This window comes from Suhomyces tanzawaensis (assembly GCF_001661415.1).
Source record: "Suhomyces tanzawaensis NRRL Y-17324 unplaced genomic scaffold CANTAscaffold_3, whole genome shotgun sequence".
NCBI classification, from domain to species: Eukaryota; Fungi; Ascomycota; class Pichiomycetes; order Serinales; family Debaryomycetaceae; genus Suhomyces; species Suhomyces tanzawaensis.
The window spans coordinates 960,698-986,363 of NW_017963638.1; the positions used below are offsets into that span (position 1 = coordinate 960,698).

The following is a 25,666-nucleotide window of genomic DNA, read 5'->3' on the forward strand; positions in this document are numbered from 1 at the left end:
TATCATAAAGGCCAATACCGGCCAATACCGGCTTATGGGCTGTTTCGCATCAGGAAGAGGATTTGCATATACATTTGGCTTGTGTAGCAGGGATTTTCCAGTATTTTTGACCGGTCTAAACAACCTCTCAGCAGTATTTTTCGGTTTTTCAACCGTTTCTCCCCTAAAGCGTTACACTAAGCTGCTCGTGGCTGGTTCTGGATGACTATCCTCGCTAGCTACACCTTCATCTACAATAGTTCTTTTCAAATATATTCACAAACAGGAGGAGCAAGAAATAAAGCGTTCAACTAGGACGGTGGAAACCGTTAAGGTCGCCCAGGGATTGGGTAGAAGCAGGCTGAGAAGGAGCAGACTGTCTATTTGGGTGGTTACTGGCGTTTTCCTTCAATGCGATCAATTGCTTGGATCTGAACGTCTCGTAGTGAACCAAGGCAGTGGTTTCAATCAAGTCTTGCAAGTGAGTTCTAGTCAAAAAGTCTCTCAAAAACACGAATTCACACTGACTCACATCCTCGATATTGATGGCTCCCCATCTGGTTTTTCTGCCTCTGACGGTTTCCCCGTTGATCTGGATTTCCTTTTCGGAACCAGCAATGGCAAATGGGATCAACGACTTGATATCTTCGTTCAATTGTCTTTCCTCGTCATACAAGTCCTCGCTATCGTAAGGGTAGATATTGAAGTTGTATTTAATGAATTCGTTTTGCAAGAGTTTCTTGTATTCGGTTCTTTCGTCAATGGTCAAGGAATCGGACTTGGCGATGATAGGAATGACGTTGGCGATTTCACTCAACTTCTTCATGGCCTGGACGTCCAATTGCTTCAACTTCTGGCCGTTTGGTGGGAGGAAGTACAAAATACAGTGCACTCTGGTGTCGGGAATGTATCTTTCTCTCTGGGCAGTCAACTCCTTTCTCAAGTATTGAGAGTGTTGTTCCTTGATGTATTTGACCAATGGTTCCCAGCACTTTTCGTTGTTTATTTGATCTCCAAAGCCGGGGGTGTCAATGACATTGATGTTCAACCGGACAGTATTTTCCACCAACGAGTGAGAGCTGACCTTGATCTCGGTGGTCTTTTCGATGGGCTCCGAGGTGTGCTTTCTGCCGTTGGTTTGGGCTAACTTGGAAGAGAACAAGGTGTTAACCAACGTACTCTTACCCAAGCCGGATCTGCCAACAACCATGATGTTGAACTGGAATCCTCTCTTCAACAACCGGTTCTCGATCTGGGTGGTGATGGTGTCGAAACCAACATACTTTCTGGGCTGTGCGTTCTTGGGTTCTTCCACGGATGCAGACATGGTATCGATCTTTTGCGTGGAATTGGTGGAGATGAAGGAAGTTACCGTGTTTACAGACAGCTGTCGGTTAAGTTGTTTGTGGTACGCGTAAATTTTGATGGGTGGGGCACGACGGCGAGTTGATCGGCTAGCACGGCACGTGCCGGGAGAATGTTTTGCACGTGTGTGTGATCACCTGACCCAAGCTCGTTTTCATCATTTTCATGAAAATTTTTGAGTAGTGGTCTCCACCAAACATGTCCTTAGCTTTAAGAATAGGTGGCTCGTTCTCCGTGCCTCAGGCCCTCTTGGCCATGTTGCCCAAGTTGCCTGCCTTCCCCATAAATAGCATTTTCCACAACAGCCCCGCCATAGACGAAAGATTGGAAGAATTAAGAGAACAGATCGAAAATAACCACGGACGTCCTCCCTTCATGATAGACAATGGCACCATCGTCAAGGCCGCCCCAAAGAAGAAGATGTCTAAGAGAAGACACAGAACCAAGTTGTACACCCCAGGAGACAAACAAATTCACCCCCTCAATAACATAGTCAGATGTCCGGCCTGTGGACATGTCAAGAGATCCCACTTCATGTGCATGAACTGTTTCGCGGAAATCAGAACCTTCTTGAAGGGCAAGAAGAGGGAGAATGGCTTGATCAAAGACGCCGAAAACCCCCAAACCAACTTGGATCCGGTGGACGAAAAGTTGATCTACCCTGGCAAGTACTTGAAGGATGACCAGATCAGATTGGAAGAAAAGAAGTGGATTCCAGTGAGGGAGGAACCATTGATGTTCGACAAGAAGCACTTGAAGCACTCCAAATAGATCCTGGTGAAGCGAGATACACATCGTCGGATTTACTAAACACTCATGTACATATACGTTAATTATTTACACGTCAACTGCCTGTTCGTACCACCTATGGGGCAAGACGAGATGTCTCCCATTTCTGCTCTTCGATGCTCTCTCTCTTGTAGGTAATTCTATCGTGAAGTCTACTTAAGCCCCCCTGCCAGAACTCGATCTCTAACGGAACGATTCTCATTCCTCCCCAGTTTTCAGGACAGGGAATGTCGTCGTCCTTCAAGTCCTTGAACTTCTCGACGTACTCGTTGTTGATCTTGTTCAAGTCTGCCCTGCACTTGATTGCCTGCGATTGTGGCGAAGTCCATGCTCCGATCTTGGATCCCCGTGGCCTGGTATTGAAGTATCTCAACGTGGTTTGTCTATCGACCTTTTCCATCAAGCCCTCGACTCTGACCTGTCTCTGCACGTGTGGCCAGAAGAACGTCAACGAGGCGTACTTGTTGCTTTCGTAGTCAGCGTTCTTCTTGGATGTTTCCCAGTTGGAGTACACAATGAATCCCAAATGGTCCAATTCTTTCATCAACACCACTCTTGACGAAACCCTGCCGGAGGGCAACCTGGCAGTCGAGAACGTCGTCGATTCAGGAATGATGTCGGAGCCCGTGGGCAACTCGTTCTGGGCTTGTTTGAACCATACGTGGAACTGCTTGAGAGGATCACTATCCACTTCGCTCTCGTTCAAGTGGCCCTTGGTATACTGGTAAGTCTCTGGGGCAAAGATGACTGGCTCTTCGAGGTTAATGGACATTTTGGCGACTGTTCTCTTCGTCGATGACAGTGCAATTAAGCGAAAGAAAAACTGGGTGGGTGCTTTGGTATGACAATTAATGGCCGATCTGAACATGATCAGGTTACTTTTTGAGAATCGCAGAAAAGTTAGTCACACAGATGCAAAATCTTAGAACTGAGCAAATATGAGTTGGGACGTTTGAAGCAGGGGACATAGACAGGAAACCCGATTAGATGGTGCTGAATAGGATCTGGAAGAACGCTTTTGGTGTTCTGTAGTGTACGAGTTCTTATCGATTTATAGTGAAACTATTAAGTTGTTTCAATTGTGGAGAAATAATTCGCAAATGTAGATTTTAAACAAAATTTAAGCAATAATTCACCCTGAAAAATACGTAAATTTATCTCTGGATTATTATCCCTATTGACATGGTCTCCAAAGGAGCTTGAACAAGAGGTACCCCGAGTTGGAGCAAGGATGTTTTCTACATGCAGATTATTCTACCGTATTGGTCCAGAACCAATTAGTAGGCATTTACATCTTTGTCACTCTAAACGGCCAAAGTAAATAGAGTATGTTTGTAGAATAATTACTGGTGCTTTATGGGAGAATCATCAGCAGATTGGGATACCAATACTGAAACTCCAAGAACTTCTACGTAGTAGTGGTTATTCCTTCTGCCAGGACCGACTACTGTGTTATTCTCATCAACTCAAACTGCATCTTATTTCAACCACAACATTGCCACTTCATCAGTGTTAAAGCCAATAACTGTTAGTTCTACGGTTCTTGTCGTGCTTTCTCTGTCTAGATTGTAGCACCCGCAAAAGAAATTTTGTGGTATGATGTAAGATCACAGAAAAATTCACAGTAGATGATGAGCCTTTGAACAGTGGAGATAAGAAAGATAAGCTGTAATGATAATACCACACGAACTAGAAGCAGCAGGCCCAGCCAAATCACCCAGTATAGAAAGCACACACGAAAGCAAGAAGCGCAGGATTGCTACTGCTGAAAGGTATCCCGACATTCCACGTCTGGTATCATTGTTCAGTAGAAGTATCAGGCATCCCTTGAATGTGAAGCCCAGTGGAAATGCATACCTACCAGTTTCCAACGACACCAATGCTCTTTCGAGGGAATCCCAAATGGGCCATTTCGCAAGGTTTTCAGACGAGATGATGATGACATTCTTATCAGTTATCACCGATGAATCATCATTGAAAAACTTATCCCATACTTCGAGGGTCATGTATGCATACTTGTACGATGAAGACTTGTGGAAAAAGCTTTACGTGAGAAAGCTCAAGGATGGGCAATTAGAATCAAGGTGGTATGGTTCATGGAGAGGCAACGTCTTAAAGTTGGATAGAGCCCACCAAGCCAACCTACAACTTCCTGACAATTTGGTTTGTTCAGACATCTTGTACAGACCATTCCAATGCTCCCAGATAGATTATGATAAAGTTTTCCACAAAATCATAGCGGAAGAATCAATTTATCATAAGGATGCCTTGAACAATTCATTAAAGCAATTGCCTCGTGGAAGGATCCAAAGAATATCCGAGAAAGAAATGAGCCCCCAAGACTTCAATTCATCATACCACAACACCCCTTTTATTTTGGTAAACAATGATGAAGACAGATGGCCTCGCTGGAATTTCTCAACTTTGCTTGATAGATTCCCTAACGTTAAATTTAGACAAGAAGCAGTGGAGTGGGATTTATCACTCTACGACGAATACTTAAAGAACAACCGTGACGAGAGTCCGTTGTATCTCTTTGACTGCAGCAGTGTGGCCATGAAGACTTTGAGACAGGAATATGAGGCACCAGAGATTTTCAAGAATGACTTGTTCACCATTTTCAATTTGGAGAATGGACAAGTAAACTGTCGTCCAGATCATGCATGGCTAATTGTTGGACCTAAGCGTTCGGGCTCCACATTTCACAAGGACCCCAACTACACTTCTGCCTGGAACACTGCTTTGACGGGAAGAAAACTCTGGGTGATGCTCCCACCGGATATAACACCACCAGGTGTTGGAACCGACGAAGAAGAAAGTGAGGTGACTTCTCCCGTAGGAATAGCTGAATGGGTGATGTCTGGGTTTTTCAATGACTCGCTCAAGATCGATGAATGCTTGATTGGGGTTACATTTCCTGGGGAATGTATGTATGTTCCTTCAGGTTGGTGGCATTCAGTAATCAACTTAGACGACTCAGTGGCATTGACTCAGAATTTTGTTCCTAGTTCAAAGTTGCCCAATGCGTTGAATTTCCTCAAGAATAAGCTGGCACAAATCAGTGGATTCCGTCCTAGGAACGTCAAAAATGTTCTTGAACATGTTCTTGATCATTTGAAGGAAAAGGGAATAGAAAAGTCTGAGATTACCAAGCTCCAGGAGTATAGAGACAAGTTCGAGACTCTCAATTTGGGAGACCGATTGGCAAACGAGGATTGTGGGGAAATTGCAGAATTGCCACCAATGCCCATTTTCGAGTTGTTTCAGGTATTGTTAAAATTGAACGGCAAGCAGCAGGAGTTGCAAGAAGGGTTGGAGAAGTTGAAGAAGATAGAAAGAAAAGCCAGAGAGTTGAGGGAAGGCCGCAGTGAAGCATGGGAGAAGCTTACCAAGGTTGAACAAGAAGGAGATGCTCCAAAAGCCTTCAGTTTTGGGTTCAGTTTCGATGAGGAAAGCAGTGACGAGGAATGAGTGGCCGGCTAGGGATGTTAATTTATAGAGGATAGAAAGCATGTAAATAGCAAGATCAGTTACCATATATAAGCCCATGTTATTTCTATTACCATTCATTAAAGGAAATAGATAATAAGATCATTCGGAGATGGAAAAATATGTATGATTGGGAAGAATAAACAGCTTGGGGATCTCAGGTATGGGAAGATGCTGAAAAATGCAAATCGAGACTTCTGAAGGAGAAGATCTGGGAAGCACGAAATGCCAAACGGGACACATTTTCACGGCAAGTCCTCTGTAAGAATAAAAAAACCCCGAATTGACGGGAAGAAATCTGGAAATCCTAACTCGTATGTAAGATCCTGAGAAGCACGAATCTCCAAGTGATTCCTATCGTATTCACTATGATTTGTTATTCTACCTTTCAAGTTCGGTGCAAGCCACCAAACACCACCGCTGGGCAGTCAGCGTGCCAGAGTGCCTATCCTCCGAGGTTAGGATGGGGTAGGTAGTGTCGCAGCCGGAGTCGTGGTCTTTGCAGTCGTATTTCTCGGTGGCGATCTCTCGCTGTATCAGCTCTATCCCATGAGACGACTGGTAGTGGATGTAGTAGCGAGGCTTACTGGTGAAGCTCAAACCACACCAGTCACAGTAGATGAGCCTGACAGCTGCAAATCTCCCCCAGGTCCTAGTGTTGTGAGCCATGGACTCGGTGATCTGGTCCACCATGGACATCCTGCTATATGCACGCCTGGAAGCCATGGGTGACGGGAAGCACGATGGCAGCTGTCCTGGAGCTGTTAGGAGGCGAGAGTGTCTGTAGCGGAAGCCATGCGAACAATTGGAGGTGCTATTCATGGGATTTAAGGGTCTTATTGAAAACAATAGCTTTGCTGCAAAACTGACGATCCTCTGTCAAAATCGCAGATCCTGTATCTGCAAAAACAGACACTTTCACGTCAGACACGGACTGGAGCCTGTCAAGCTGGGGCCTACTATACTACTGAAGGTTCCTATTCTAATCATTTATTGTATTCTAAACAACTGCCGGGGCCTTAAGCAAACTTCTCAGCGTAGCCGTGGAATTCCTTACCCTGGATGTGCACAAGCTCCAACTCCAACTTGGATGGAGTTCTTTCACCCTTAGGACCAGCAATGGTACCAGCACCCCAGGAGGAACCACCGTGGATCTCCTCGACGTTGGAGAGCTGGGGGAAGGTCTTGGCGTAACCCAATGGGGCGAAAACGATACCGTGGTGAGCCAAAACAGAGAGCGAGTTGATGACGGTTTCTTCCTGACCACCACCTTGGGTACCAGTGGCAACGAAGACACCAGCAATCTTACCGTGCAAGCCACCGCTGGCCCACAAGCCACCAGTGGTGTCCCAGAAGGCCTTCCATTGGGCTGGGAAGTTACCGAATCTGGTGGGGATACCGAACAAGAAGGCGTTGTACTCGGTCAAGGTTTGAGCAGTAGCAATTGGGTAGTCTCTCTTGGCTGGAGCGTGCATCTTGGTCAAGACCTCTTGGGATAAGGTCTCAGCAACCTGGTAGATGTCGGCTTGACCGCCAGCGGCTTCAATACCCTTCTTGGCCTCTTCGGCCAAGATGGCGATGTGTTGGTATAAGGAGTAGATAATGATAGCGACTTTAGCCATTGTGTGTGTGTTGTGGATGTGTGTAGAGAATTGAAAGAAGTGTCCGATTCCTGACACTTATATATGTTGACGCACCTGCACAGTTTCGATGGAACTCGCATAATGTCCTTTGTAAAACTTTAGTAATTTTTTGTGACATGAAATTACTAAGGCCTTACAAGACCCTGGCGCGTCAGGGTTCGTCAAGGCCATGATGCCGGCAGGGTGGCTTGCAGGTACTGACTAATGGGTTTTTGTCAGGTTTTACTAAAACTTACCTCACCATCTCGGCGATATCATTCCACCCGGTTGGCACATATAACTTGTGCATAATGCTGTCTGGAGGCTGTCAGACATAATATACCCACCACCATGAAGATAGCCATTATCCAGTATTCCACCTACGGCCACATCACTGCGTTGGCCAGCGCCATCAAGGAGGGCGTGGAAGCCTCAGGAGTAGCCTCCCAGGTCGACATTCTCCAGGTGCCAGAAACGTTATCTGCTGAGGTGTTACAGAAGTTACACGCACCTCCCAAGCCAGCAGACATCAAGGTCGCATCCGCAGAACTGCTTGCCCAATACGATGCCTTCCTCTTGGGGGTGCCTACCCGGTTCGGGACCGTGCCTGCTCAGTGGCTGGCGTTCTGGGACACCACTGGCGGATTGTGGGCCAGCGGAGCATTGCACGGAAAGCCAGCAGGTATATTCGTGTCCACTGGCACGGTTGGCGGAGGCCAGGAAAGCACAGTGCGGACTCTTTTGAGCACATTGGTCCATCACGGTATGCCCTACGTGCCGCTCGGGTACGTCAACTCTCCCGGATTATTTGACATGTCCGAGGTACACTCCGGAACCTCTTATGGCTCAGGCACGTATGCTGGAGCCAACGGGTCGAGAAAGCCATCCGCCATCGAGTTGAAGGTGGCCCAAACCCACGGAGAGTCGTTTGCGAAGACTGCAGCCAAGTTCTACGCTCCTTCCGATGCTAACAGCACCAGCTCGTCGTCGCTCGAGGACCCCAAGAAGGCCATTGGTGCGAAAAAGACCGGAAGTGTGCAGAGAGCCGCCCAGTCTGGAAAGACGTCAGTGCGGGCGGAAAAGGCCGAGAAGAGTGGGTGCCTGAAGTGTGTTATAATGTAGTGCCATCGAGGCAGTGAATATGTATTGTATAAGGTCTAGAAACCGTGGTAGCATGCCCTACTATTAATGAATAATACGATTAGCGAGGTGTAATTGCGTGGACAGTGCTACAGAAATCGGAGAAAGCTTAGATTATCCAGGTCGCTGGAACGGTGGATCCGTGGATGATGCGAAGGAGTAGAGTGGATAGAGCCATTACAGTTGACCAAACGAGAAGAACAGCTATACTCAACTATGGATAGTAGCCGTACCCATTTTAAGTATTATAGCAAATCACTTGTCTGGAACCGTCCAGGACTCTAGCTTCTTTCATCAAAACACCTGACAAATATTGAAGTGCTGCACCGCTTGATAGCACCTCATAATCTGGTTGCACACAAGAAATATCAATTTGGCCATACCCCCACTGCCGATAATCCCATACATCCCTACTGATAACGCGTATTACCAATTCGGCTGCGCCCGAGTTATTGCGCCCCGAATAGAGCGATATATTATCCATAATTTGTAAATTTTAGGCATGGCAGCAACTCCGTGTCTACAATAAGCTTGTTCATTAGTAAGGCAGGCAGTAAGGTGGCGGAGAGCAATTTTCCTGGCATTTTGGCTCTACAAATTGGCTAACAATACAATTGTTTACTCGTCGGCCCCAATTCCAATAATGGATAATTTTGCGAGGTTTATTTTCCAACCAGTATTTTTCGGTGATTGAATAAGCCATTCAATTCTTCGTCATGATAAGTTCTTTGCAAGCAGTATCTGAGCCACAATTATCCAATCCCTCAGGTTGTGGATACTAGCTACGGGACTCGACAGCTTCCCCAGTGCAATTCGCGGACCAGTTTAATGTTAGTATAGTTTGAGTACTTCTCCTTCATACTTACAAAACCCCAAAACCACTCTATCTCAGCGCCAGGCTAGGCATTGTATCATAAATTAGGTCGAAATGAGTAGAATCTACTACAGTGCACTCGTTGTCATCCGCAAATAAGAAGACCCGTGATTTCCCCAGTCCAAATTCAACTAAAATAGCTCTGAGCAGGTCAACATATCTGCACTCCGTACAAATATTGGATTAATCCTCTTAAATAAGATAGCCTGACCTGTCACCTTTAAAATTCGGACCAGTGAGCCCTAAACCGCGAATTAAACCCTCCAATCGATGCCAAATTGGTATATTGCACGGGACTAAATTGGTGTCCTTGCAGCCAGTAGCAGTTGGCCCCAGTGGTTGCTCGAGCCCTGCATGAAAGGTTTTATGAGGAGTAAAAGCTATGACAAAGCGGCCACGAAGAGCGTTTCAATTAATATTAAGAATCCATGAGATCTGCATTCATGCCAGCCGGGGCTAAAGGTCTTCCAAACCCCCTCTCGTTGAAGCAGCCCCACCTCTTGACAGAAACAACACTTCCCGCCCTGCCTAGTCGTATTAGACCTCTTTTTGATTCAGAGAAACAAAACCAATAAAATAAACTGCTCTGGCAAATGCAAGATGGCACGCAAACACAAATCGGGAGCGAATTTGTAGAATATTTGCACGCCACGCCTGTCATCTGCCAGGCGCCTGGGTCAGTCTTCTGTAGCCGGCTGCCAATACTTTAGATATATTGACAGGGACACCATTACCGGAATAACTGCGGAATTGCACGGGCTAGGCCTGATCGTGGGTAGGTCCAAAGTTCACCTCTGTGGAAAATGGGGAAATGGACCGTATTTAAACCGTAAGATCCTTGTGAAAGCAACGTCCATATTCTCTGGTGTCCTAGTTTGGCACACTGGGTGTGCCAAGCATACCCCTCTTCAGAGTTTGCGTATTAGCAGCCGTTTCCATGGATGCTCCCTATGGACATAACAGAGCTGGGCAATGGAACTACGTTTCCAGAGTATGGTAGTAAGGATGTTTTTGAGCAAACTGCAGGCTACCTCGAGGTCCCCACTGGTCTGACTAGATGGCTCCAATGGACAGAGTAGATCGTGCTATGACGTCGATTGGCGAGAACAACATGTTGATTGGCAAACCAACAGTACTACGTACCATGCACTGCTTATTAGTAGATTCCTCGATACTCACAATCCACCCAATTCAGGTAGACACGGCGCCACGACGCCCTTTGCTGAGCATACCAGGGGTAACGAGTGGAAGAATGGAGCGTGGTGTTGGGAGAAGTGATGGTGCCGGCTATATACGCGTGTATGTGCTCACGTGAGACATCACGTGACTGACATATTTGGCTTCTGGCGTTCTAGACCCTTCTGCCCTGGCGGCAGAAGTATCGTGTGCTCCAGCGTCCGAACTACGTACTGCTCTACCAGGCTGACCACTATCGTCCCTTAGTTCGTCTCCTTTTCTCTATTTATCCCCAATTTCCTGTTAGCAGCTTTCACTACTAAGCGCGTAAATCCTCATCCTAAATAAACAAACCCGCTATGGGCAACAACAACGACTTCTTCTGGGCAGGGGACCGCAATATCCTCAACAGGCCTCGTGTGGCCACCTCCAACACCGTTGCTTCGCTGGTGGTGAGTTTGTTCAGCCAGGCCAACGACGAGTTCCGCAAGTCCAAGAAGAGAAAGATCCATGTTTATGGCGAAGAAACCAGGCCCAGTCCACCCAAACTGCCCGCTGGCCGGTTCCGTGCACTCCAAGCGTTGGACGTCAACGTTGTTGCGCCTGTGTTAGAAAAAGGAAGGCATAGCATCGACTTGGTGGATCTGAATCCACTGGCTTTGGTTGTGAAGCCTGTGGAGCCTGTGGAAGCAGTCACAACCAGAACCTCCAGCATTCCCATCAGCTTTCTTGTGGACGCTGCGAGATCGAGTCCTGTCCCTTCATTCGTTGGTCACGATGTTGAAAACGACGACGATGACGACGATGTGATTTTGGTGGGCGCTGACCCCGGACCAGCTCCCGGTGCTCGTGAGTCGCCTGATTCCATCACAGACAGCGAAGAGGAGCCTGAGCTTCTTTCGAGCTCGCAGCACAGGGTTCAGCGACCTGAAATGGTGCCAATTGCGTCTATTGGCGATGCTCTTGGAGATACGAGCTCCCAGTTGAGCAATTGCAACTTCCATGCCGAGGACCTCTCTGCCAGCGCTGGCGACGAGCACTTTGCGTACGGCGACTTCCACTCGCAGACAGCCACCCAGGATCGAGCCGTGCCCGAGTTGACAGAAATGGAGGACCCGCTCGATGGGGTGATCGAGCAGGAGGAGCCTGTTCCAGAGTCGCCTCAGATGGTGGTGACGCTCAAGTTGGCGGAGAGCGTGAGGAAAACGAAACCAATACCGAGACAGAACTCAGTGCTGGGGAACGAAGAGTATTTGAAGGAAATGTCAGATATACAGAAAAGCCAGGAAGAAACGGACTACCAAGCAGATGAGCAGGGTCCGAGTGAAAGCATTGATGTCAGTTCCGCTGGATGCTCGAGGAGCAGTCTGGAAGATGCCACTGGAGACTCGACCATTAGTCTTGAAAAAACCGGGAGTAGAACTGAGACTACAACAGAGACTACCACTGAGACTACCAGTGGAGACTCGAGCATTATTCCTGAGAATTCTGAGACCACGACAGAGACTACTACTCGAGACTCAAAGAGCAGTCTGGATTTCCCTAACCAATGCACGGCATTGGAACCCATGCAGAACGAAGACAACACCAAAATACCAGCCACCAACTCCAGGCGACTCAAAGGAACTAGTTTGGCAGATATCTGTGGCCGAACCAGCCAGGCCCGAGTCCGTGCACGGGTGGGGCTCTCCAAAAGGGTCAAAGTGGATCCATTGCATCGCATACAGCGCAAATAGATAGACGAATCATGACATAGCACAGGAGAACTGTAGGATAATTAGGGCAAACTGGCCAACACGAAGCATGCGTGGGTGTGAAATGGTTTCTGGAGTGCCATTCGTATGAACTGGATGGGCTACAGTACTACTCTGGAAACTGACATTTTTATGCAATTCGTATACACGATTGTGCAGCTGAAAATGGCATACCATTCGTATAAATGCAATTAAAATCCGTACTGCTCTGGAAACTGGCATCTTATGGACTAATATACTTACTGCCATACTCTTGAAACTGACACATTATGCTTTTGCCATTCGTTCTGGGTGGACAAAATCTATCGTTTACTACTCTGGAACTGTCTGCTTCTAGGAATTGACATGTTTGTGCATCTCCATCTGCTGGAAACTGACACTTAGTGCCTCCGTAGCTGCAGCAGGCACAGTCGGACACTCGCCACTTAAGTCCCCTTGCTTCCCACCGAGATGCATCGGACGGCTTAGGGCAGAGGTTTCGCAACCATGCCTTGCATGGGCGCTGCCCGCAGACACGACCATGCACTATATAAGCAGACTCGGCCCCCAAAAATTTTTCCTCATGCTAAAAACCGGGACACTTGCAATGAGCGCCCATGCCGGACACCGTCCCTAGTGTGAAGCGTCCTCTCTAGCCCGGTAGATCAACCGAATACTATGTTCAGTTGTTGTTCTAGACAAGTGGAACGTCGACTCTACGAGTATTTGCACATTCGCCCCAGCTCAGCCGTGTAGTGTCATGCGACAACGCCACTCGCCTAAGTTTCTGGCAGTAATAGGTACTGCGTACCCAGCAGCCCACATTCGCGCACCAACAAATTTTCTGCTCGCTGCACACACGCACGCGTTGCTACAACCCATCCTCTACGGTCCTGACGCTGGCACCGCCAACATGAGACGAAGCTCACCAGACCCGCCGGCTCGCTACTCCTCAAACCAATACAACATGTATTATCAAACCGTTAGTTATACAAGATAGAAGTAGAGTCTACACCAGTGGTGTACCTTTCGTAATTCGTAACAAGTGCTCGCTAAGCGTAGCACCTCGGGACAGCAGCCTGGCACCACAGCCTTGGAGCTCCCGGATGCTCAGTTCTTCCCAAGACAGAACGACACAGGTCTCGGAGAGGCCTTAGCACTGCCCTTCAATGAACATCTTTTAACATAGTCCTTCTTCTCGTCAAACTTGGAGAAGCAGCAGCTTGACTTTGTCGTCGTGTAGTTGCTGGAACCAGACGACCCAGAGGACGACGTCAGCGAAGTGGACTTCTTCTTCGATAGTATGGACATGGGTGGTGTAGAAAAACTGACCAGGAATCCCATCCTATTATATAACCCATATTGCAAATTACAGTTACGGCTGCGACAACACGATGATGTAACCAATACAAAAAATCCCTCAAGACATTGTCTGCGTCTTTACCGGGAACAGCAGTAATACGAGATGCGGTAATTCTGGGGCCGGGCGTACATGTCAGCCTGGGGCCAGGGCCCTGCCGTTTGTGTGCGGGATTTATGGTGGTGTCTGCATTCCTTCCTGCTGGGGTAGGAGAATGGTGCCTATTCGGGAACAATCGTCCCCAACCGGTAGCCGGTGAGTGGGGACCCGCTGGTTTCAGGGAGAAGCGCCCAAACGGGAAGAGGCGCTGGGCCCACCGAAGGGTGACCCCGCCGGGGTCGCGGATGACTGTGGGCGTGGTGGTCCCACCGGTTACCGGTCTAGTGGTGGTAGCAGAATGCCACCCCATGAAACGAAACATGCGCCGGGGGCGCCTTCGCCGTAATTCCGTGACGTGTACTGGCACGATGTCTGTCGTCTACCATTCCACGGCACCACGCGTTGCACGCATAGCATGTTCGTGCTTTGGTGAGACTTCACGCACACCTCACCTCATAGGTTGGGTTTGCAGGTTCGGTTGTTTCCAATTAGACTCTCGTGTAGATTCTTTACAGATGAATTCCATCCACCGCGCTTTGTCTCCCGAGCCTAGCTGGCTTCTGCCTTACCCCAGTTGCTTCTTTCAGCCAGTTTTATGCTTGCTGCGCCTGCGGTGAATTGTCTAAACTTCTTTTGTCTCTATAGAACGCATTTACTACGCATATGCCAGTTGTCAATCGAATCTGGCGCTCGTGATGCGTCAGGGGCAGATTGTTGCAACTCCACTCTGCTTGACATCATGCCCACTTGCCAGAACTTAGTTTTCACCAGTAATTGGCTGGCTACGCGTCTGCACTCGGCGCTATTCGGAGTCCTGCCCTGCACTGTCCCCTGACACGATAGAACGTGGATCTGGACATCGCTCATACCGCGCCAATCTCAGCTGTCGCGAGCTATGTAACAGATAAATATGACAGTTCCGAGACGTGAAACGCCAAACCGTGCCAATACGTGCAACCCAGCGTGCTCTGAAATTACCCAAAAATGGCGTGATTACATAAGCAGTCTATATATTCTTACGTAATACATGCTAGCTCTTATCCAGCCAGTTAAGGATAACTTCCAGTGCCAATCGCTACTGGCGCGCATTGGAGGCTTCTGGAGATGGTGCCATCGCCACCGGTGCAAGAGCACACACGCGTCGCGGTCCGGGGTCGGCGATTAATTGTTTCAGCTGTCATAGCCAACTCTATTCAGGCAAGAATGTTGTCAAACTCGTCCATATTCTCCAACTCGTCTTGCTGAGCCACCCGCTTCAACACCTCCTTTTTTGACGATTCCTGTATGACACCGTCGAGCAACAACTCGTCCAAGATGTGGTAGGCCTTTTCGAAGCCAAAAATGATATCCAACTCACACACGTTTCCGTACATTTTGTCCATTTGTTCCACGAACCGGTGGATCAACTCCAATGCTATCAACTCGTTATCTCCGCTTTCGACCCCCACGATAAAGAACAACGACGCGTACCGTCTATACACAACCTTCATTTCCTTGTACTCTAGCACGTTGCACATCTTGGCTCGTCTGGCAAGGATCAACGTCGTCAACTCTCGGGTCCTCTTACTCTTTTCTTTCTGGGACAACGCCTGGTACCATTTGGATAATCTGACCTTGCCCTGTCTGGACAAGAGGAAAAGGAATTGGACAGCCATTCTGGGGGATGCTGAGATTCGTACTGGCTGATCGTAAGCTGTTAGTGTATTGCAGTTTCTCTATTGGTTCTGTACTTGTCTGTCTAACTCCACTGTTTGTATGCTAGAAGGACTCGTTGATGCGATAGCTGGCTGGTAGTTTGCAGGTTGGATAATGTCAAGAAGCGCTTCTTCGACTAAGTCCTTAAGATATATGTGAGTTCGTATGTGACTAGACTGTCTATTCGTTTGGATTGATCCAAAGTGGGTGAGTATTATTTGTTACGTTTCCCATACTATGTGCAGGATTCACTTAGTGCTCTTGTCTTGTCGTGACTTTGGTGGTGTGTCGCGACAACGGCCTGGAGACAGAGCCAAAGAATGCCCTGGCGCCGGCTGTGAGGTCCCAAAGTAGCGTGAAGAATTGGTCTCTAGCTGCTCCACACAAAACCTTCTTGCCTTGAAAAGAATCATTTTCTTGCTCCCAAAAGTTTATGCTTTAAACCATTCAGCCATACATCCTTTCCTTTATACAAACGATAGTTATAGCCCTTCTTGAGACTGAAGTCGTGCCTCAACTTCGTGAATCCGCCCCTCGCTTTCGAGCAAGGTTCTGTCATATTTGATACTTACGTCAATCCTTTATGTAAAACTTCAGATACTCCCGTTAGAAGGATTACGTAATCACATGAACACCAGTTGGAAGATAAGTCTGGATCTGCCGACACTACGGGCCAATCAAAAGAACAGAGTGGTAAGGTTTCATTATTCTACAGATTTGGAAGACCAACAACCCCATTTTTAAATTAGGCATTATTGGCTTAGGTTTTACTAGAGTAGCATCAGGGTCTATTGAACCAGGGAAACAATCCGTAGCAAATAAGCTAACACTATTCTCTTTCTGCTACTCTCATTTTACTTGGGATAATTGTTATCGCTTTTGACAAACTTTTGATTTCCTGATCGTACGAGTAGCTCAAGTACGCCCATATATTCTATTTTTCTAAAGTGTCGACCGTGGAGGCCAAGAAGTCAAGATGCTGTTTGAGTTCCTTGCAAATATCCTCCCGATCCACCATTCTATAAATGTCAACTTCGATTTTCATCTCACACAAAAGTTCATACAGGTGAGTCCATTGCACTGTTTCGAAGTCGCTACCCGTGCGGAGCTTCATACCAGTACCGTAAAGTCTGATCCGCTCGGCCTTCTCGTTAAAGATTCTGCGTTTGATAAAAAGTTCCCAGGGGTCGAGTTTAGGCCAGTTGGCATGAACAAACAAAATCTGGGGCCCATTGGCAAGAATGGGATCCTTGGCTTTGAGCTTTTTCTCCTGCTCTGGACTTTTGCCTTCAAGTTGAGACCGTACTTTTGAATATTGATAGTCTTCAACAGGATCATATTGACCCATTCCAGTGCCTTCGAACTCTCCACGGATGTTAAAGTACCCGAATGCGTTCAAAAACTTAGCTACTTGGTAGTACTTCTTGTTGGTAGCAATGGTAGCAGCTAAAAATGTTTCCTTATCTCCCTCTCCATCAGAGCCCTGCGAAAATAACGGGTAGAAATGCGAGGGCCCATATAAATTGTAGTATAATGCAAGTAAGAGTGCTTTCGTATGAGTCTTTTTGGAGATCATAAGTTGACCTGACTCGGAAGTAGGGTCGGGAACACTTCCTTTTCTTTGATGCAACGGGATGGCATCCAAAAACTTGGGGTCAGCCTTGTATTCGGCTGGCTTGTATGAGCCTGAAATTTCGTCGTAAATGGGCAATAAGTCCTCTTCGCTCACTTTGAGCCCCGCGATCTTGTAGTAGTCGGGAGACGTAGCTCTCTTCCAAAAGTCAGGCCAAACGATGAAACCATTGGAAATGAAGGGATCTTGTTTGAAAAGGTGGTCGGGGGAATGTACAGGAATGTTGTCACTATCCAACAACAAAATGTTTTCGAAACTCAGCAATAAAATTGCGAGGGCCTTGTACTGGTAACCCTCGAATTCAAACTTTGTTTTGCTATCTTTTTCCAATACGAATCCATCGTCCACGTCTTTTGGGTCATGTAACTCGTAAGGTAAGTAAATGCACCGGGCACCCAAGGAAGGAAACACCTTTTCACATAGTTCGGCCTCGTATTCGTCTGCTTTGGGAATGAGGATTTCAATGGGTAACTTGCTACCCAACGCTCTTATGGACTTGATGGAAAGTAAAGTCAACCAGTTAAATTTACCACCACCAACATACACGATTCCGTTTCCAGAGTATAACCCCTTGGGTGCAGTGTCTGGCAAGTTGTCGATGACATACTTGTGCAGGCTTGTCATGGACTCTAACTCGGTGTCGTTCACTTGAATGAACCTTGATAAGAACCATTCACTGAATATCAAGTTTTTGGGATCAAGGGAGTCGTATCTCGCGTGATAAATACGTTCTTCCGAAAAGTAGGTTCTTAACATCGGAATGACTGGTCTTCCAGCGTGCAAAACACCAAAGACGTCTTGGAAGAACTTGTAGCCTATCTTCTTTCTTTTGAGTTCTTTTGAAGTCTCCTTTATGACTGGATGAGGTTTGGGCTTTGGTTTAATTTTGAGCTTTGGACTTATCACTTCTTCCAAACCACTTAAATCTACCAAGTCGTTGAGGCTAGGGTTTGCTTTGGGAGCTGGAGCTGGGGCCGCTACGAGATCGTCGTCCCAATTATTTTCGGCAGGGACCGTATTTGGAGTGTTTGAAGGGTACGAGGGGGAAATTTCCTGTAAACCCAAGTCTAAAACATCGCCAAATTCCTTGTTGTCCTTGTGGGTGTGTCCAGCGTTATTGACAGGGTTCCCGTCTGATTTGCCGACTGGCTCGACTATCTTTTCAGGGTTTTTTATTTCGGGTTTGCGGACATCGCCCTTGACTTCAGGGACCTTTATGGGCTGAGGAATGGTCTCAGGCTCTGCCAATGGCTTTTGGTTCGCTGGCTTGTTGTCGATAGAAGCAGCGGCGTCGGTTTTGACGAACGGCACCGTCTTCTTTTTGAAGAACATGAGTTTTCCGAGTAGATTTGCCACAGGCGTGAAAATGGACGAGTCATGGTCAGGATTGGTGATCACAGAGCTCTCGCTGGTGCTGTCGCTGGTCTGCAAGAAGACCAAGTTTTGGAAAACGATGAAGTAGAACAACACCACGAGAATGATCGCAGAATATACGAGCGACGACTTGTGTCGGCGCCTGAAGTACAATCTGGACTTGATGATGAGTGTCTGGACCGGGTTATGCATTTTGGGGAGTGATTAGGCCGTGAGTCGACTGAAGGCTCCGATTGGGTGTATGACTGGCAGTACGGATGTTGATCGAATGGGCGTTTTTGGCCAGAAACGGCAGCGGCACTTCGTCAGCAGAGGGATGGAGGCGCGTGGGGGTGGTGTGGAGCCAGAAGTGCTGGAAGAACAGCACGATCTAGTCTGGAAGCTGGCGGGAGTCGGTGGATTAGGCGCCCAGATGGATGGATGGATGGACGGAGTGCTGGCGGGAAGCACGTGACGTGATGGTAGGGAGGCGCTGGGGGCAGATTCGACAGGGGGACGGAAGATCGACGTGGACTAAAGAGTTATTCTCCCGCTAGATCAGCATTGGATTTCCGTAGTAGTAATGGTGACAATCCTAGCGCCAGGTGGGTCACATGACCGGAACTCCTGGCGCGCAAGCTGGGCTGGTTTTACGAGGAACGCACTGATCGACGCGTAGGGTGCGATTTCCGCCCTTGGCACTCCAGCCTGGGACGGGATTATCCACCAACATGCCGTCTAGAGGCTACTATTGCCGGATTGGGGTGCTTCGCGGTCTCGTATCGTGACTCAGAACTAAATCGGGGCTGCAGCAGAAAATACGGCAATATGCGGGTAACAATAGCCTGGCTAGATCATGAGTCTGGATTGGGGAACCCTTGCGAAATATACGCAAGAGTATCAAATCCGATATATAATATGCACACGGGTGTCTATTGTTCCAGCTGAATTGGGGGTTTTTAATGAACAAAACAGCTCCAGTGCCATGGTACGATGCCCAAAGCGGAGTAAAGATATTCTAAAATTAATTCATGTTTGGCATCAGGTATGATGAGTTGTCTAATCCTTGAGCTCTTGATGTAGGCGTTGGGCGGAGAGTGAATAGGGAAGATGAGCAGGGAACAAAATGTCCTGACTGTTACCAATTTGATGTATCTTCATATTAAATCCAACTTTGTGAAACTTTTCACTGGGGTTTAGACGATCTTAATTCCCTTGCATATCATGATCTTGAACCCTTCCAATTGTGACAGGCATGGGCTACCTGACTTCGACTCCACAATTTGTCTCACGTTTTTACCTTCAGATACCCAAGGTTAACCGAGGATCATTAGCTTGAGTTGATAAAGAGGAAACTACGATTACATAGCACGAGGTCGTTTTAGTATCAAGAGATAGTACTCGAATCGATCAGCGACATTGAATAAGTGATGCAATCCAAGCAGTCCCACAGAGGACATTACTGTCAGACATTCCAGTTGGTTTTTAAAGCAAAATAGTGCAATCCAAACAAGTGTAAAAGAGTTATTCTTATTTTGAATCTTGAATAGTGTTCGTTACAAATAGCCATGAGGATACTTGGTTTACAGAATAATAATTACTACCTATTTCATTGCTTCTAATATCCTCAGCACCAAACTGACCTGATTGAGATTACCAATTCCATTCCAATGTGGATTTAAGCACTCTGGTCACAATATAGTGGAAGAACTGATCTGTATGGAGAGCTTGTAAAATTTTCAATGATCCTCCAATAATTGATTTTATCGACGGATAACTGGTGAATTTGTCAATGACCCTCCACCAGATTTATTGCTACACCAAATATGAGAAGAAGATGGAAACATTCCAACAACTACAAGCAATAGTAGAGAATGAAGAGAAGAGTGTTGGAACATTCCAACAACTTCAAGCATTCAATTACAAGAGAATTCAGAAAAGCAATATTATAATCTTTCAGAAACGTCATACGTATGTACTTTTTTCAGGAAACACCACACGTGCTATCCTTTCGAATAAGCCAATCTCACCGCTGTGAATGTGTTCTATGGACATTAAGATGAACTTCCTATGTTTTCTCCAGCCTTCCCATAACCTCCAAAAAATGCGGAGTGCAGCTCAAAAATCCGTACGTAAAGTCCTCGTCCGGATCGCAGGTGCACTTCTTGTCCACAAACACCGCTGGATTCAGCGGACACTGGGTGAACGGAGGATGGTAGTAGCCAAAATCGTGGAACCAGTGAATGTCGCTTTTCTGCAGAAACAACACAATCGCCATTGTATGGACAGGTGCGTCTCCCCACCTCTCGTAATAGAACCCGCCAGAAGCGTCCAAGTACTCAAAAAAGTGCTGGTACTCAGGGCTGTGGAAAAGCGACAAGTCTGCGATCTCGAAGTTGGACCAGAAGTGGCAGAGATTGTACGACTGCCACTGGTCGTCGTTTTGGACCAACCCGAGGAGTTCTGCGCGCGGCGCAAACTCATGCATGTACGCCTTGACAGTGTCCCAAAGCGTGGGGATGGTGTCCAGATACTCGAAAAGACTGACGGTGAACCCGTAGGTCTTTTTGTTTTCGCGCATGTACGCGAAGAGGTCCTGGTCAATGTTGCAGTAGTACTTGACCCCCGGCTCGAGCCGCCAGTAGTAGCGATACTGGGCCACCAATGGGTGGCGGTAGAAGAACCCCGAGAAGAACCGGCACATGTGCCTGTAGCTCTCGGAGTCCCCGTAGGGAATGTGTGCAGATTGCAGGTGGATATGCTGGGCTCGGGCCACGTCAATATGCGGAGGGTACGACCAGTGCTCGGAGGGAATCACCCCAAAATTGAGCTTGCCCTGTGGAATATACGATGAAATCAAGTGTATCACTTCGGGGTCGAATGGCACGTCGTTGAGGAATGTGTAGTCATAGTGGAACTGGTGGTTGTGCCTGTCTTCGAGGTTCTGGAGCGTGTCCAAAAGAGCAAAAACGTCAGAATTGCGGCAGAGAATAAGGAAAGTGGCATTCTGGCGGATATATGTATGGTTGGGATGAGTCTTGTTGATGATGATAGACTCGCTTGTGGGTGCGTTCCGGAGAAACGCTTTGAGTCGGGCGTCGTTGTCGGCCGCAAAGTCCCACGAGAACGTCCATCTATGGTGGTGGGTGTCGTCCGGAGCAGGCTGGCTTGGCTCGGGAGTGAGTATTGGCAAGTTCTGGTCCACTTGCTCGGTAGCATTGGGCACGCCAAAATGTACCGGTAGCCACGGGATGTGCCATGCACCTATTATGCTGAAATATGTAGCCACCACAAGAAACTGGCCGATATGCATGAGTGTCGAGGGCTATGAAATAGAACGTGGATTATTGGTGGAGGGAATGTGCTGATAGGGTCGGATCTCGGGCTGGATGTGCTTGGGAGGCCTAGTACATCCCCTGGATGGATTCAAATTAACTTGCACCTGCGTTTGACCCCGGTCGGTGCAGTGGCTGTGATGTGAGATTCGGTGTGCGCAACGAGCAGGGTGCAGGCACACACCGCGCCAGGCACTGGCCGCTGGATGGTGTAAGGAATACCATCTTCAACACCCCGTAAGTAGCTCCGCGTCAGCGCTTTGCGCATAAGTTGCATCCCTGTGCTTTTTGATGTCTATTTTTCAGTTATTGGCACGCACCGTAAGCCCAAACGCCTGAGGTGCGTTTCCTGACCAGTAACGGATTTGTCTGGAAATCGCAGGATATACGAAGCCCCTTTCCCGCCAGCACGTGGAACCACTGGGTCCATCCATAGCACCCGTTTCGCCACTTAAGTTGCTCCACAACCCGCAATCCAGTAAACGTGTGCTGTGCGTCTTCTAGATGTGCCTCCGCATTTCCAGATCCGTCCATGCGTCTGTCATGCTAAAGTCGCTGTCTTCTCGGCTTGCCCGCACAGCCTGCATGTCACTCCCACGTTTAAACGATCCACTATACGGGAAAACTCCGATAAGGCACCACATGGGCGATGGCGATCGTGGTGACGGCTACGGTTGCGGCAAGTGCGGACGCTCTCGTCCCCACCTCCACGTTGCGGCGCTCTCCACGTTCCCAGCCATCGCAGCCAGAGGTGTCCTCTCGCACGCACCCTTCACATCTACGCGATGTGTGCCTTTGACGTAGACGTAGCCCTCATGCAAACAACGCACATTACACTTAGTACTTCTTCCTCTTCCAACCCTAGTATCCACTGCCACCCATAGACTTGCACTAATCTTGCCCATCTCAGCAACCTTTGCCTTTCTCGCTGATATCACCAGACCATCAAAACATTTGTCTCCGATTGTTTTTTTTTCCACCGTTGCTTACTACTTTTTATCCCACCCCAGGTACACTTCTAGCAATAATGGACCCCGGGACACCACAGGCGCCCGCTGCAGCACTAGCTCTGCACGCTGTGCCCAGCCCTGTGCCTTCTCTGCATCCCTCATCGTCGCCTGCGCACCATCCACACACCCACTCCGACGAGGCCATCCCACCCGATCACCATCTCGGGGCCGCCACCAGCATACCTGTCATAACGAAGCCCGCCATAGCCACCTCCTCTGCATCATGTCCTCAGGCCCCAGGAGCGGTCTCCGATGACTCGTCCTCGGGACCTGCGCCCAGCGCAGGCACTGACAGCGTCATTAGCGTTTCCAACGTCCCCAGCGTTCCCACCATCCACCTGCATGCCACCAGCACCACCAGCGCTACAAGCACCGCCAGCGTCCCCCCACAGTCTGCCTCCACCCTCACTCCTCCGTCCCCCACCAGAAAACACTCCATTTCCTCCCATCAACCAGACCTTCCCATCCCCAACCTCCTCACAGGCAGAAAGGCTGCACGCTCATTGCGGCTCTTCCGTGGTGCCTCCACCGCCAAAGACGAATCAGAAGAGCCCCCCACGGAAATCCCCCACGCCCAGGCCCCAGACGCCCCCAATCAGCAAATTCACCACCAAAATCAACACCAAAATCAACACCAAAATCAACACCAAAACCAGGACCTCCATGATGCAAACGCCTCTTCCACCTCCCCCACCTCCATCCCCCTCGAGCCAGTCTCTTCCGCCACCTATTTCCCCCACACGCCAGCCGACACAGAATTAGCCGCCGAGGTTGCCCAAACGCCAAATGCTGCCAAAGATGCCTCCGACCCCGAATCGCCCCATACTCAGCATCTCACGGCCAAGGTCGAGTTTGAGCACCTCAGCAATGGCGATATCACCAAGATCAAGGGCGACATCTCCAAAATCCAGTCCAGGACGTCGTCGCCAGTTCCAGACGACATTCAGCACCAGAAAACTTACCAGAACGCGCACCAGCCGCCTTCCAGCCCTCTAGCAGCACCACCAGTGCCCTCACCAGAGTCTTTCCCGTTGGCAGTCGAATTGCGTCCGTTCAAGAACAAGGTAGGGGGTCATACTGCCATTTTTTCGTTCTCCAAACGTGCTGTGTGCAAGGCGTTGATGAACAGAGAAAACTTGTTCTACGAAGCCGTCGAGTTGCGGCATCCGGACCTCTTGAAGTTCATGCCCAAGTACATCGGCGTGTTGAACGTCAGATACTCCAGCATCATCACCGAAGACGCCAGCCACGAGAAACCAGTGTCTGTACACGGAGGAGTTGCTCTCGAATCGCATCCCAGCGACGACTACCCTCCCGAGGTGGTTTTGGACGATAATAAGCATATCATCCCCGACTCTTTGTGGAAACAGTACTCGGAGTCGTTGCCATCACCTGGGAACGAGTCCTATATGGCACGCAGCCGCCAAAACAGCTACCACGAGACAGAGGCGCCAGACCAGGAAACCACCGAACAGGACGGCGCGTCGGCGTCTTCTTCGCTTCATTCGCATAACCCCCACAACTACGCCTCCCGCATCCCCAACAACATCGGCTCCACGTTGGTCAACACCGATTTGCAGGTCCAAATTCTCCAGGAGGTATTCCAGCCGTCATTGAAGCACCACAGCCCTCCGAGCCACCAGGACGACATTTTTGCGATGGACGAAGAGACCAGCATCAAGGAGGACTCGCCAGAGTTGCAGTCTCCACATTCGCCCTCCAACGCGAAGTTCCTGGCCATCTCCCGCAAGCACACCCGTTTCGAACGCTTCATTCTCCTTGAGGACTTGACCTCCAATATGACCAGGCCCTGTGTGTTGGACTTGAAGATGGGTACCAGACAATACGGCATCGAAGCCACCCACGCCAAGCAGAAGTCCCAGCGCAGGAAGTGCTTGGCCACCACCTCCAGAAAGCTTGGAGTCCGTATCTGTGGCTTGCAGATCTTCAAGAAGGAAGACAATCCCGAGCTCAGTCCCTCCCAGGCCGAATCCTCGCCAAATCCACTCGTCAAAGACAAGTACTACGGGAGAAGAGTCAAGATCGGAATGGAGTTCTGCAAGATCTTGTCCAAATTCTTGTACGACGGCCAGTCCAACTACTCGATCCTCGTGAAAATTCCTCCACTCGTGGGCCAGCTCAGCGAACTATACGATGCATTTAGCAGTTTGATTGGCTACAGAATGTACGGCTCGTCCATCTTATTGATGTACGATGGAGCAGCATCAAATGGCGATGTCAAGGTCAAAATCATCGACTTTGCGCAGTCCGTTATCACACCCCTGCCTGAAGGTATAAATGAGGCGGGCGAGGAGGTCACCGTGCCTCCAGCACACCCAGACCTGGCTGACCAGGGATACTTGCGTGGATTGAAGTCGTTGGTCATGTACTTCAAGCTCATATTCAGAATCATTACTGGCGAAGAATACATCGATGCATCTCAGGCCATGCACCACGTGCAGAAAAGTAAGCTGGATTACATGAAGAGAAACATGTGGTTGGATCACTACGCAGAAACAGACGAAAAGGAGCAGGAGGTGCCCTCGGACCCGTTCAACATCGACTATCCCGAATACTCGTTGGCTGAAGACGACGGGATTTCTGAGTAGGTACTGCTTACTGGATATAGGTAGGAAAAAAGAATTAATATGTGAACATGTAGAATTGAGCTACTGAAAGATTTAGAGGGTAGATATTGAAGTCATGTGACTGATCACGTGATGGAAATAGAGGCGACTTTCGATCTAATCTTTCCGGTTTCTGCCAGGGTAATTGCTCCTGATGGAATTAGCCCACACGACAAATTCTATCTACACCCTGTCACCTTATTTAATAGTCTCTATTCTAAATCTAGCAAGTTTCAGAAGGTTGCCGATTATTTGTAGTTAGTGAACAGTAATAAACTTTATTGTTCTGAACTTCCTTGAACTGTTAACTATAAAACTGGGATCAAAGGTTAAACATTTAGCCACCATATAATGAGGTGGCTTATAGATGTGCGCCTAGTTGCAAAA

The 25,666-nt window shown here is 48.4% G+C and overlaps 13 protein-coding genes across 13 annotated transcripts; 5 read left to right on the top strand and 8 right to left on the bottom strand.

The window, feature by feature from the left end:
- Positions 1–286: 286 nt before the first annotated feature.
- On the bottom strand, positions 287–1,306 carry CDC10 (septin; the record flags this gene model as incomplete). Its single annotated transcript, XM_020209790.1, has 1 exon — positions 287–1,306. The coding sequence occupies one exon, from the start codon at positions 1,304–1,306 to the stop codon at positions 287–289; it is 1,020 nt and encodes a 339-aa protein (XP_020065131.1).
- A 236-nt stretch (positions 1,307–1,542) lies between these two features.
- Positions 1,543–2,115, top strand: CANTADRAFT_50360 (mitochondrial 54S ribosomal protein bL32m; the record flags this gene model as incomplete). The annotated part of the gene is made up of 1 exon (XM_020209814.1): positions 1,543–2,115. The coding sequence occupies one exon, from the start codon at positions 1,543–1,545 to the stop codon at positions 2,113–2,115; it is 573 nt and encodes a 190-aa protein (XP_020065132.1).
- A 94-nt stretch (positions 2,116–2,209) lies between these two features.
- PDX3 (pyridoxamine-phosphate oxidase) lies at positions 2,210–2,905 on the bottom strand (the record flags this gene model as incomplete). The annotated part of the gene is made up of 1 exon (XM_020206678.1): positions 2,210–2,905. The coding sequence occupies one exon, from the start codon at positions 2,903–2,905 to the stop codon at positions 2,210–2,212; it is 696 nt and encodes a 231-aa protein (XP_020065133.1).
- Positions 2,906–3,804: 899 nt separating this feature from the next.
- Positions 3,805–5,604, top strand: CANTADRAFT_89605 (uncharacterized protein; the record flags this gene model as incomplete). The annotated part of the gene is made up of 1 exon (XM_020211588.1): positions 3,805–5,604. The coding sequence occupies one exon, from the start codon at positions 3,805–3,807 to the stop codon at positions 5,602–5,604; it is 1,800 nt and encodes a 599-aa protein (XP_020065134.1).
- Positions 5,605–6,003: 399 nt separating this feature from the next.
- On the bottom strand, positions 6,004–6,348 carry CANTADRAFT_21278 (uncharacterized protein; the record flags this gene model as incomplete). The annotated part of the gene is made up of 1 exon (XM_020206679.1): positions 6,004–6,348. The coding sequence occupies one exon, from the start codon at positions 6,346–6,348 to the stop codon at positions 6,004–6,006; it is 345 nt and encodes a 114-aa protein (XP_020065135.1).
- A 293-nt stretch (positions 6,349–6,641) lies between these two features.
- CANTADRAFT_5690 (flavoprotein WrbA) lies at positions 6,642–7,244 on the bottom strand (the record flags this gene model as incomplete). Its single annotated transcript, XM_020210634.1, has 1 exon — positions 6,642–7,244. One exon carries the CDS (start codon positions 7,242–7,244, stop codon positions 6,642–6,644), a length of 603 nt encoding a protein of 200 aa, XP_020065136.1.
- A 351-nt stretch (positions 7,245–7,595) lies between these two features.
- Positions 7,596–8,366, top strand: CANTADRAFT_48834 (flavoprotein WrbA; the record flags this gene model as incomplete). Its single annotated transcript, XM_020209629.1, has 1 exon — positions 7,596–8,366. One exon carries the CDS (start codon positions 7,596–7,598, stop codon positions 8,364–8,366), a length of 771 nt encoding a protein of 256 aa, XP_020065137.1.
- Positions 8,367–10,687: 2,321 nt separating this feature from the next.
- On the top strand, positions 10,688–12,262 carry CANTADRAFT_25769 (uncharacterized protein). The gene has a single exon (XM_020207529.1). It carries the CDS (start codon positions 10,794–10,796, stop codon positions 12,168–12,170), a length of 1,377 nt encoding a protein of 458 aa, XP_020065138.1. The 5' UTR covers positions 10,688–10,793; the 3' UTR covers positions 12,171–12,262.
- A 140-nt stretch (positions 12,263–12,402) lies between these two features.
- CANTADRAFT_25770 (uncharacterized protein) lies at positions 12,403–13,099 on the bottom strand. Its single transcript, XM_020207530.1, has one exon. The coding sequence runs from the start codon at positions 12,708–12,710 to the stop codon at positions 12,522–12,524; it is 189 nt and encodes a 62-aa protein (XP_020065139.1). The 5' UTR covers positions 12,711–13,099; the 3' UTR covers positions 12,403–12,521.
- Positions 13,100–14,819: 1,720 nt separating this feature from the next.
- Positions 14,820–15,281, bottom strand: CANTADRAFT_49489 (uncharacterized protein; the record flags this gene model as incomplete). The annotated part of the gene is made up of 1 exon (XM_020209712.1): positions 14,820–15,281. One exon carries the CDS (start codon positions 15,279–15,281, stop codon positions 14,820–14,822), a length of 462 nt encoding a protein of 153 aa, XP_020065140.1.
- Positions 15,282–16,087: 806 nt separating this feature from the next.
- MNN21 (alpha-1,2-mannosyltransferase MNN2) lies at positions 16,088–18,973 on the bottom strand. The gene has a single exon (XM_020207531.1). It carries the CDS (start codon positions 18,518–18,520, stop codon positions 16,256–16,258), a length of 2,265 nt encoding a protein of 754 aa, XP_020065141.1. The 5' UTR covers positions 18,521–18,973; the 3' UTR covers positions 16,088–16,255.
- Positions 18,974–20,396: 1,423 nt separating this feature from the next.
- On the bottom strand, positions 20,397–21,320 carry MNT3 (Mnt3p; the record flags this gene model as incomplete). The annotated part of the gene is made up of 1 exon (XM_020208874.1): positions 20,397–21,320. A coding segment is annotated over one exon (924 nt), but the record flags the coding sequence as incomplete, so codon positions are not given.
- Positions 21,321–23,062: 1,742 nt separating this feature from the next.
- KCS1 (inositol polyphosphate kinase) lies at positions 23,063–25,219 on the top strand (the record flags this gene model as incomplete). The annotated part of the gene is made up of 2 exons (XM_020208496.1): positions 23,063–23,171; positions 23,238–25,219. Coding segments are annotated over 2 exons (2,091 nt in total), but the record flags the coding sequence as incomplete, so codon positions are not given.
- Positions 25,220–25,666: the final 447 nt, after the last annotated feature.

What these genes read in the sequence shown, in the direction of transcription:
- MNN21 (XM_020207531.1), bottom strand. Translation starts at nt 18,520, where the DNA reads ATGCATAACCCGGTCCAGACACTCATCATCAAGTCCAGATTGTACTTC.
- CANTADRAFT_25770 (XM_020207530.1), bottom strand. Translation starts at nt 12,710, where the DNA reads ATGGTCGTGTCTGCGGGCAGCGCCCATGCAAGGCATGGTTGCGAAACC.
- CANTADRAFT_25769 (XM_020207529.1), top strand. Translation starts at nt 10,794, where the DNA reads ATGGGCAACAACAACGACTTCTTCTGGGCAGGGGACCGCAATATCCTC.